At 38.6% G+C, this 11,789-nt stretch overlaps 2 protein-coding genes across 6 annotated transcripts in view; both read right to left on the reverse strand.

The window, feature by feature from the left end:
• ralgps2 (Ral GEF with PH domain and SH3 binding motif 2) overlaps positions 1-8,835 on the reverse strand; it is a 50,733-nt gene extending 41,898 nt beyond the window's left edge. For 3 of the 5 annotated variants that reach the window (XM_053863941.1, XM_053863931.1, XM_053863899.1), the window contains exon 1: positions 8,708-8,835. The gene's annotated coding sequence lies outside the window, so the exon portion shown is untranslated. Of the gene's footprint in view, positions 1-4,163; positions 4,248-4,738; positions 5,512-8,707 lie in introns of those variants that run through there. The other 2 variants (XM_053863908.1, XM_053863918.1) reach the window with 2 other exon arrangements.
• A 641-nt stretch (positions 8,836-9,476) lies between these two features.
• LOC128758982 (cytochrome c oxidase assembly factor 7) lies at positions 9,477-11,767 on the reverse strand. Its single transcript, XM_053865530.1, has 3 exons — positions 11,451-11,767; positions 11,226-11,366; positions 9,477-10,606 (listed from the first exon to the last, which is right to left on the reverse strand). The coding sequence occupies exons 1-3, from the start codon at positions 11,554-11,556 to the stop codon at positions 10,161-10,163; spliced, it is 693 nt and encodes a 230-aa protein (XP_053721505.1). The 5' UTR covers positions 11,557-11,767; the 3' UTR covers positions 9,477-10,160.
• Positions 11,768-11,789: the final 22 nt, after the last annotated feature.

Genomic DNA, 11,789 nt, shown 5'->3' on the forward strand with positions numbered 1-11,789 from the left:
CCCACAAGACAGCAGGGTGTGGACTAGGTAACCTGTTCAGGTACAGCTAGTGGATATTGTCCACAGATCAGACCACACCATCGGGGTCCAAACTTCAACCTAGGTTTCAGTTAATCCATTATAGCTCTATTGTGAAGGGAGAGAGGAAAAGTGACGACCACTGTCACATGCCAAGTGTGGTGAATGATATTGTTATTTTTGTGATGTTTAAAGCTTGAATGTCCCCCTCTTACTCGGGATGGTCGAAGTCACGTGACTAGACACGCTTTACCCCGTCTTACCCCGGTCAGTTCAGCCGAAAATGTCTTTTTTCAATTAAAATACCAAATTTACTAACATGGGTAAAACGACCTTGGTTACCGTAGTAAATTTCGGTACAGTGAATTTTCGGTTTATCATCCAGACCAACTCTTCAGATCAAAATGTGCTTGAGAAACCATATATTGGATTGAGACCCTCATAGCTGACCCACTGCATTCCTTTAAGGGGTGGGCACTTTTATTGCAGTGCTGTCCCTGAACTCCCCTCTGACCCCTGACCTGACAGCCCCAGCCAAACACAACCTGACACAAGACTAGCAAACAACTGCAGGCCTAAGTTCAAACTTAAGTGTACCGTGCCATTACATTGTTTATGAACAGAACATAGATGACAGCTGACGGTCCAAACAATTAAAAGAAACGTAAGAATTCTGCTCGTAAAGAGTCACTGACACACACCTGGAACAATGCATAATGATCATATATCATCTACAAAGTTGGTTCTGTTGAAGTACAATGCAAAATAAGTAGTCCCTATACAAGCTGTTCAATTTTTTTTTAATTCCTTTTTCAATGTTTTTTTCTTCCTTCCATTTTGACATGTGGGAATCCAGTTTTTAACCACTGTTTTTGCTTATTTCAACGCCAAATACATTTTTTTAACAAAAATGTATACAAGTTAAATAGAAATCATCTTAACTATATTGAGGTAGCAATGATTAACAACAACGGCAATAAATATAAATGAATAACTGTGTCTGAGGAAAATGTACAATGAGTCTTATCAAAGTTTAATATTATATATTATTAACCGGACAGCAGATCCAAGTGAATCAAAGCGAGAACCAGAATCCAAGAAGCAAGAACCGGAAATGAACCTCTGTGACGTTACTGGAGGTAGATCCTGTAAGCGCACAATTACAAATCAATCGGCAAAAAATAGCATCAGCCTGCTGGGAATTTAAAAATAATAAAATAAAATAATGCAAATGCCCACGACAAGTGATGATGCCAACATATCGCACCGGCCCAGAGAAGCAACCTGAAACATTGGTGAAGAAGTATCAATATTCACCGGTAAAAGACAGTGAGTACCACTGTTTACCCAAAGGCATTATGTGTTTTCTACTGTGGTACGCTTATTAAGGGAGTTTTACATTGCATTTACATTACAGTTCAGTACACATTGTACAAGTGTTTGGTACCTTAAGAACTTGAGCTGAATGACCCAGTCCAATCATAGTAGAGCTACATGGCGACATGTAGGCCCAGTCCAGCCAGGTAGTGTAGTCTGACCAAGATAAATTCAAATTTTCTTTCCTTTTCCGTAGTTGGACTAAGGTGTTAGCATGCATTTTAAAAGTCTGTATTAGCGCAATAATTAGGTTTTCTGTGAAAAAGTATGCTCAGTGACACAAACAATCTCAAATACAGATGCCTGCGCTTTAGATATGTTTACATTTGATACCTTTTTTTTTTTGCAAAACCATCAGTACCTTATTTATTTTGAAGCAGGGAAAAGACTCTCACTTAGTGTGCTTTATTTAATTTGTTGGCATAATGTGTGTTGTTCTAAATAACTACATGTTAAAGTTCTTTTCTTTACTGAATAAAACAATGATTTCCATGTATTCAAGTACTCTTTTACACATTTGAGCACAGTGCAAAAATACAGCAATAATAATAATAACCACAAACATTTTGGTCATGATAACTGAGTAACTGCATTAAAAAGGACATTACATTTTTTATACAGAATGAAAACACAGTATATTAACTGCATCTTGGTTGACAAGATGTTGGCGACCCTTTAAGTGTTACTTCCTTTTCCAGCTTACACAAACATCAAGTCACATGAGTTCAGCTAAAAACAAGGCATGGGTGCCTTGGCAGTTCCTTATTTTCGCTACCAAGTCAGCCAAACGTAATTAGATAAGCAGTGTAGCATTTTACAAGAACAACTTATTAGCATCCATTCATCAATCAAGATAACTTTTCCACAATCACGCAAGAGGTGATTGGACTAGACTACCACCTGCAAAAAAAAAATAATAATAAACAGACGTGGTTAGTTCCAGCTGGCATCTTCCAGGGTCAGGTTGTCAAAAACATTACTATTTTAAAAAGTATCAATACTAAAATGACATATCCGGATACAATACTAATTTTCTAATCAAAGTTGAAATGTCATGGTGTGCACGGCCACAGCGTCTGCTACAGCAGGACCCTGGCAGCGCAGTAGACAACAATGGCGGTATCATGGTCGCTGTGCAAACTTCCAACAGATTTATAAAGCCGCACTTTTATTCGTTCCTTACTGTATTACATTGGAAAATGTTTGCTTGCACGCTACTCTTATATAGCTTGCTGCTAATTGATTAGCCCCAGATAGCGGCCTTCAGCTCGCCATCATGACCCAAATGTAGTTTCTTCTAATAAAGATGCAGACTGACGTCAACACAAAACTAAACCTACAGTGACAACTTATAGCCACCGCCAACAGTGTTCATGTGTCTCCTGAAGTTTTGAAAATAAACTCTGAATGAGTTTAACTTTGAGGCTCCAATACCTATAGATTGTGTTTAGGGTATTTATTTATTTGTATAGACTTTTTGTTTATTAAACATTTTATTTAATGTATTGTTTAATCGATCTTTTTTTAAAATCAATATCAACATTGCAATTTCAGTATTGTGACAACCCTACTTCTTGGCTGTTTAGCTTCTTGACTGACAAAAAATTCAAGCCAATTAGTATCAGATAAAAAGAAAAAAAAGTAAACATGTTTACTTTAGGCATGGTAGCACACACTGATAGACTGTCAAATGAGTGCATTACATCCCACCTACTTTTGAAACAACAACATACATAAAATGTACATAGTGGCTGTTACACCAGTTTATAACATGTCTGCCCATTGCCCCAGGAATGAAGCACATTTTCATTCCTGGCCCCTTTCTCACACACGTCAAGCACATAGTACTGTAAGTCAGGTGCTTGTCAAGTCAGCCGTCTACAGCACCTACTTGTACCAACAGCATGAAACACGTGAATCACTTCCCACAAACAGTCCATCCATGAGCCCAAAAAACTTGTCAAATGGAGAGCTGGCTGGATAAAAATATTAAGACAGTAAATAAGTTGGTTTATTTGTGCGTTTTAGACCACAAAGCTGGAAAGTCATCCATTAAGAGAGTGACAGCATGTGACTTTGCAGCTTCATCTGTGCTGAGGGGATGTGTCAGACAGTGCAGTTGCCCAGGCAACCGAGAAAGACATCAGTCTAGGGTCACATGCATTCAAATGAAAAAAACAAATGATAAAGCACAAAAGCAAGTTAATGAAAGTTGGCCAAGCAGCTCATTAAACCTAAATGAGCTTCTGAAAAACCACAAGCAACCAACATCTGAGACTATAATGAAGTAGATTAGAGAAGTTGTGTGTGCCTTATCAAATCATAACTTTTGATTGGATGACATAGAAATATATGAAATTGAATAAAATGTGGTATATATGGTACCCTCAATCCCATGCTATCATGCTGTGAGAAAACTAAACAACACTGACATGTTGACTTCTGAGAGAGATACGAACAAATGATTTTGGAAAAAGGGCAAGACAAAAAAGCTTGAGACTCACAGTAAATTTCTATGGGTCAGTGAGCTGCCATCAAGCCGCACCTACAGTCAAGTGCACAAACGTGCCACTTATTACAGAAGACCGGCAACTTCATCAAATAACAGCACTAACAGTACCTGTTATTTGTCAAAACAGCAGGATTATATACCATGTGAGGTGACAGTGGCAGGTCCGGGTGACCGGCTCTATGAGCGGAGCAAAACTCATTCAAATGATATACAAACAACTTAAAATACAAAATCAGGTGTGACAGGTTGTTCATACATGTTCATGATCTTCCACTCATGATGATCTGCTTCTACCGATCCTTCTCAGATTTGTGCTCCTCTTCCGCAGAAGCGGGCACCTCTATTGGAAGCACAGCAAGTATAAAATTGATTAATTGTTAAGCACGATAAAACACGCTACCATGTCAGCAGCAGTAAACCCGGAGCTGCCGACTTACATGAGCACTTAAGCAGAGTGAAGGGGAATCATGCTTAGTGCAAGGTCGTCTTTTGTAATTTGATCCAAAAATCAAAAGTGAATCGAAAAATCAAGCTTCCAGGGCAGAAAAAACATGTTATTCGGATCATATCAGCTAGCCCCAACTGTGCCACCAAAATTCTGTAACATTTTAGTGACCACTTAGTAACATTAGAGTGAATGATTAGTTGTTTAGATTTAGAATCTGACAAAGAGATTTAACAACCATCTATTAGGCACATTCTATATGTTGTAGTTCTTTGCGCTTCACGCTTCAGAAGTTTCTCTCCTATTGAAGTTGTTTGGCTTTTACCCCAAACATCAAAGGGCAAACAACGTTTGCACTTGATTAGTGTTGTTTACTTACAACGTACATTTATGTTGACGTGCTTGGCACACAGATGCTGTCCAGTAAGGTTCTTCGGGCGTAACTGTATTTCAGGGTGCACGAGGGGAAATGGTTTAGGTTCACAATTAAGAAATTAAATGATTATGAAAAATTAGTGTAAAAAATAATTGAGATAAAAATCATGATTTCATCATGTGACCAGAAAATGCAAATAAAATAAATAAACCCATACTTGCAGCAGTAAAAGTACTACATTAAATATTTTTATTCTGTACATAAATATGATGCAGCTGAGAGAGAGCCCATCTATGGTCATATGACCAGAGGTTCATTGCTTCATGGGCGATATTTCTTAAAACTTGGGAGTGAACATGATGTAAGGCAGAACAGATAAACAAAACTTGAGATGGACCAGGGGTTGCTCTTGATGACGCAAACGCCCTGCCGCGTTTCATCCCTTTCTCTTGTGTACACATAGATCTCATTCTGAGAAGAGTTTCATTTCAAACACACACACACAAGCACACATGCACACAGACATAATCTCCAACTAATCACATTTGCGGGCCTTGTCCAGAGCAGTTACAGGACAGCGTTGAACAGATGGGCCCAAGTTAAACTCTGCAACTCAGGGATTAGCGACGGACAGGAGGAGAAGGCGGTTTGAGTGGTTTCACTGTCCTAAGTTTAAAAAAACTATTTTCACAGTTTCAAAATAAAAAATAAGCCGTCAGCTTAATTTCCGAGCCGTTTTCCATGCATGGCCATGTCACAATCTTAGCAAGGTCATCATGTTTGAAGTCTTACCCATGATGGAGTCCAGAAGCAGTGAGGCTTTGGTAAAAGGCTTTATATAAAAGCGGCAACACAATGGCTTGGAAGTGTTCTGATAATAATCACACCATAAAGGCAAGTCACATTTCCATACAAAATCTAAAACACTAATTAAGTCCTAGCTGCCAAAACGACAATCCAAAATTTAGCAGAAAAGAGCAAGAAAATGAGAATAGTGACTCAACAAATGTAACTGACTCAAATTGACTAAAACAACTGCACGCAACAACAATAACATCAATAACAGGGGAGACCATTTTGATGGAAGACAATTTGGTTGACCCTTATTATGCAATACAATTGCCAGCACATAACCATCACAACCATAATACCTAAAAAAAAATCACTTATAACTTAAAAGACAAAATTTATGTTATGATGTTGACAGAAACAAGAAAATTGTAGCGCTGGGATTTAAAACAACAAAAATGGCCTGATATAAATATGTAAAAAGCCTGAATCAGAATGTAAATATGAGTATGCCTTCATAATTGACTGAAAAATGCATAACCAAATCGAAATCTTGTGAAATGTATCAATAAGGGAAATCTGAACCAATATGCAGCAGTAGCTATGAGTAACAAAGAGCAGCTGGCTAACCAATTGTAGAGAGTATTGTGTGCCGTCTGCAGACAATTTTTTTCAGAGAACGAGATATTTCCATGTTTTGCTTCTAGAAATGTTTGTGCTCATAAAGATATTTTGGGGGCGTGAAGCAGAGCAGCTCACTTACAAACAGAACTCGTACTCATTCACACGCTCACATTACGCAAACCTGCCTTCCAGTTGCAATCTAAGAAGTGGCCAGAAAACTGACCCTAACACTCCTCTGTTGGTGCTAGTTTGAAACAACATTATGACTTCAACACCAGTCTTCTAGAGAAACATCTAGCTAGAAACTCCTCTGACAGATGCACCTTATCACCATCAAATGACTTCACTAAAAAAAAGCAAAAAAGATGATCACTGAGATACAAAAAATTAATTGATTGACCACTTGTCTATTACATTTAACACCCAAGCTTTTCTTGAGTTTTGCTTTTTGCCATTTGAGACAGGAATTACTTAGGAGTTTCTGTTTCTGCAAAGATGAATTACCTTGTTTATGGACAATTATGATTCACAACGCTTTTAATAGTTAATAGTAACTCTATTATAGCTAGGATCTCCATGTCAAATGAAGCTGTAGACTTTATTGTACATATTGAATGTAAACTAGATACATTTTCAAAACTTAAACAGAATGGTCATTCCTGTTCTGTTTTCATTCAGGAGTTGTTGCACTAGTCTTGTTTCTTTGGATGTGCTTGCGTCCCTACCTTTTTTTCTCACTGAAATGGCTCTAATGTTGTTGTGGCACTAAAAGATGGTGCATGTAGTGTCCCAAAATATGGCCAGTCGATCAACATCTTAACAGTACCATGGTAGTGAAAGACAAAAATGTAATTGGCACATAGATGTACAGGGGACCGAAGAGGTTTAGAGACAGTTTTATAGTCTTGTATCAAGAGTGTCTATCCCAGCCTTTTCACTAACCCCGCAGGACAATATGTAACACCAATATAAAGTATGCAGCCAGAAACTAATAACATCCCAAACACACATCATTCCTCATATCATCAATAGGCAGACACTGTAGGTAACCCCATTACCACTCTCCCACCACTCCTTATCAAACTACTCAATCAAACTATGCTCTCAAAACTCATGAGACCAACACTGTCAACGCAATCCACTTGATAAATGGATTATCTGGGTCATAAAGGGACAGCAGCGGCTCTTCGAACAAGATTCTTTCAGTCTTTACTATACAACACAGCACAACATCAGACAGAATCAAGTCATGAGTTTGATCTGTGACCCCTTGGGTCAAACATTTGATTTTAGCAATTATGCTCAAGGGGAAATTACTATCAGGCACCTAACCATTTGACAAAACCAAGGATATCATACTTGCTGCACAAAGAGGTTAGTTAACAGTCCTTAAAAGTCAACATCTAAAGAATAGTAGTTTTATTTTTCTAGTTGTCAATAGAATACAGCATTAATGACTCCTAATAACTCGATCACATCTGGTCATCCCAGTGACATTCAGTATTTTCTAGTTAACTAAGATGTCCCCTCAGCCTATTTGGCTTCACTTCAAGCCCCCATGTACCATTTGGTGGGGTAGAAGGCCATAAGGTAAATACAACTATTTCGCTTGTGAGGACCAAGTATACATGCTGGTATTATGGAGATTGATAGTAATTAAAATGACCAATACATCCTCTCCGGTCTTTAGTAGTTAAATTATCATTTAAAATATGCTACATAATTTATGAGCAACGGCACTTGTGCAGCACTTGTATAAACATTCTAAATAAAAGTTTCAATTTTTCATTATTTTTGGTCAATTACTTGCTTTTTTATCTATTCTAGCCATGATTTCACTGAAATAATATTAATTGTTCCAGAGTTACTCCATTTGTCTCTGTGAGCTAAATTGCTGTATCTTACTGCTAAGACAGTTTGTGATCATCTCACAGATGATCACAAACTGGTCTTGGAGAAATTACAAGGTTCCCAACATTGTACAAAAAAAAAATCATTTCATGGACCAACATCTTCACTTTGCTTAGGCACGCTCGCCATCACGATGTTTCCTGCCATCAAGTAAGACACAACACGGTTGAGCAGAGCTTTGTTCATGGGTGAACCCACGCCACACCCTAAGTAGTCCCAAGGGTACAACACCAAAAGTCCACGGCGCAGAGCGCCACAGTCAGATGTTGGATTGGCTATTCGCCCGGAGCTGCTAAAGCGCTCCGACATGAAGTCAGTCGGACTCCACACTCGATGCTAACTTGATCTGAGCTACTTATTGTCAGTGTGTGGCGGGACAAAGCTTAATTCCCCCAAGTGGGGAAATGTACAATTATTACACGCTGTTAAGTAACATAAATACCAGATAAATAACACCAGAAGTTACTTCGTTCAACGGTTTTCATGCCTGACTCGTAATGTATGCAAATTGCTTTGATACCGCTGCACATGAAAACAAACACACCCTACAGCATCCATGAGCTAGCTAGCTAACCTAACTCGACGGTGGTCGAGTTACATGTAAAACTCTGTTGCAGTTGAAACTGAGTTTGTCTAATGCTTGGGCTCGACTCACCGCACTGTTTCGCCTTGTTTCTTGATATATTCCAGTGGGTTCATGAGAGAGCGGCAGACAGCTAACAGTTCTGGGCTAACGCTCAAGAGCTCAACAGCTGTGGTCTGTTTTGAATGAGGAGGAGGAAGATGCACGAGTGGGGGCGGGGCCTCATACTGACAAGCCCGCCTATCATCCAGGGCCGGTCATACACACATTACATCGATAAAAAAATATATATTTTAAAAAAAATCTATATGAAAAAGTAATGATATCCTTGATATATGCGATCTTCATCAAGCACTTCACTCCTCATCTAAAATAAAAAATGTGATGTCTTGTATGGTAGCGCTATCTTGTGTTATGACTCAAAATAAAAGCAACTCAAAGTTGACTGGCTTCATTTTTCTAGGCTGATGTGCCACTGTACAGTGAGCTTCCACTCAAATGAATCAGTAGCAGGTTATAACATGGTAGTAATATTGCTCACTATGATACATTGCAAGGGCTATTGAAGACAGGAGATATTACCATGTTCAAGCAAGACTTTTACCTTGCAAACAATGTATAAACATTAAATTACATACACAAACATTCAATAGGATTTGACAAAGACGAGAAGAGTAAATCATTTTCTTTCACATTAGTCAAGACATGACAAGCACAAATGCCAAAATCACGCAGGATATCATTTACACACAGACCACACTACCAAAACGTGCTTTTTTTATCCTATGAGTTTATTGTTGCACATCACTGGAGGGGTGAATATTCTAATGATATCAAATGTTTGTTTGAAATAGCTCTTCTTTGTTTTATTAATGTTGGTTAAACATTTGTACCAACAAAGACTTGATCTACTATTGAATACTATTATACTATACTATTGAATGGGGTAGACATTTATATAAATAGGCAAAAGACTGGTGATCACACCGCTCAATATTTATCTTTCATGTTTAACTATATTAAAAGGCAGTTTTTTTGCTTTCTTTTCCATCTCTCTCTCTCACACACACACACACTTGTAATTAATAGGGTTAAGAATGCTTGTTTTTAGCCCAGTAAATTATAGGAGCATTTTACATGTAATCATTTGTGCGCAATTTCATAAAAAACGGAGTCACCCCAAGAAAGAAATGGAGCTCAGCATTTTGTATTGATAATAACAATGATTGGTGACATGGCCACAGTTTATTGGTCAAATAGATGAAGTTCAGTCACCAAATGTTACGTGCAGTATTACAAGGTTTGTCGTTCAATCTAGGGGGGTTAAGTGGTACATTATATTATCTGCACAGCATCCTTTGCTGGCCTGGATGTTTTACTAAGATTAAATACAAACACAATGATTTCAACTACATATTGACAAAATAAACATGACTGTTTAATTAAACAAGCGCAAAGTAAATTTATTCACAATCATTTATGTCACCACACATGGACACAAAGCAATATGATGACAGTCACACTCTCACTCTCCAAATTTCAGCTGTCTTTCTTTTAATAGGCCGTGCAGTTCCTGTGCTTTGTTCTTTAGTTCTTCGGCTTTCTTCTCGTCTTTCTCTGTGCCATCTCCAAGTTTGTACATACGACTGGCATTTGCACAGCCCCACACATGTCCAAGGTCACAAGCCCTGTTTGCATAATGCAGAGCCGCTTTCATGTCTGGTTTTAAACCTTTGGAATTGCCCTTAATGTACAAAGCACTGAGGTTGAAGCAGGATGGAGCAAATCCACCAGCACAGGCCTTCTCATAGTGCTCCTCGGCCGCCTTGAGGTCAGGTTCTCCTTCCAAGGCGCGTCCGTCATGGCATAGCAGGCCAACATTATGGCAGGCATCGATAGATTTGTTTCCTCCAACTTTGCAGGAGAGCTTGAAGCAGGAGTAAGCCATCTTCAGACATTGAGCTACGCCACCTGGTGGAGATATTAGGAATTAGTTAACCTGAATGCCACTGGCAAATATATATTCAAGTTACCCCAGGAACAAATAGCACATTATTAAGTCACATTTTTATTAATGATTATCATCCAGAGATAGACGCACAAAAACTGATGCCTAATTGAAATGTTGCATTGTATTGATAAAGCAAATGTTGAATCAATTAATATATGCGACTTATGTATTCTTATTGATTGAGGAGGGTTTTGTTCATTTCAAACTTGAAACGTGTAAAAAGCCACATCCTACTAGACTACACTCATGAAATGAGAACATAAAATAGACAGTCATGAATATGTCTTCCAACTGTAGCAAAAATGGAGAAAGAACGGAAGGAAACCATAGTTGAGAATCTTAATAGGTCATAATATAAATGTAAGGTTGGGCTGGAGTCACTGAGTGTAAATGGCACAGCAACAAAAACTACACAGAAATAGAACTAAATTACCTGATTTGAAGTTATTGTTTAAGTTATTGTTAAGTTATTGTGGACTGAAAGTCAAATGGATAAGGATTTTCTCAGCCATGTATACTCATGACCAAGGAAGTGCAGTGGTCCATCGTCAACAGTTAACAGGTGTCACGCTGCTGTACCTTTGCCTGTGACGTGATATGACCCTAATTTGTAGCAGCTCTCTCCATGGCCGTTGTTGTCACAGTTGTGCTTCAGCACCTGCGCTGCAGACTCATAGTTTTTCTTGACACCTTCGAGATAATCTGCCAACCTCTGACACCCTAAGAGAATCAACAAAAAAAGCGGTTATGAAGGACACGTTAATCGCTTGTGGTAGAGAGACTGGGCGGTCATCTGACTAATACCTTCTGGGTCTTTCTCCTTGTAGCATTGAAAGCTGTACTCCACTCCAAGATTGTCCAAAAACTGTTTCACTTCCTTCTCATCCTCGAAGTTTATTAGTCCAGCCATTGTAGAACCAGTGACCTTGCTGCAGAATGTGCGTGGGGGAGTTGCAAAACTGTGTAGCTCAATACAATAGCACACAATGTGAACCGATAGAAAGAGTGTGCATAAAAAAAATTAAAAAAACAACAACGACGAATTCAATTAAACAGTGGTGAAGAGGACCACGATACCACCGCTAGCAACATGTCATGCTTTCATAACCTTCCGCACCGGCTTCCGTAGTACAGCTTCTGATG

Source organism: Synchiropus splendidus, chromosome 1 (assembly GCF_027744825.2).
Source record: "Synchiropus splendidus isolate RoL2022-P1 chromosome 1, RoL_Sspl_1.0, whole genome shotgun sequence".
Lineage (NCBI taxonomy): Eukaryota > Metazoa > Chordata > Actinopteri > Syngnathiformes > Callionymidae > Synchiropus > Synchiropus splendidus.

What these genes read in the sequence shown, in the direction of transcription:
- LOC128758982 (XM_053865530.1), bottom strand. Translation starts at nt 11,556, where the DNA reads ATGGCTGGACTAATAAACTTCGAGGATGAGAAGGAAGTGAAACAGTTT. An exon ending in CAAGGAGAAAGACCCAGAAG is followed by an intron (nt 11,367 to 11,450) that starts GTATTAGTCAGA and finishes TGATTCTCTTAG; the next exon opens with GGTGTCAGAGGTTGGCAGAT. An exon ending in ATATCACGTCACAGGCAAAG is followed by an intron (nt 10,607 to 11,225) that starts GTACAGCAGCGT and finishes TATCTCCACCAG; the next exon opens with GTGGCGTAGCTCAATGTCTG.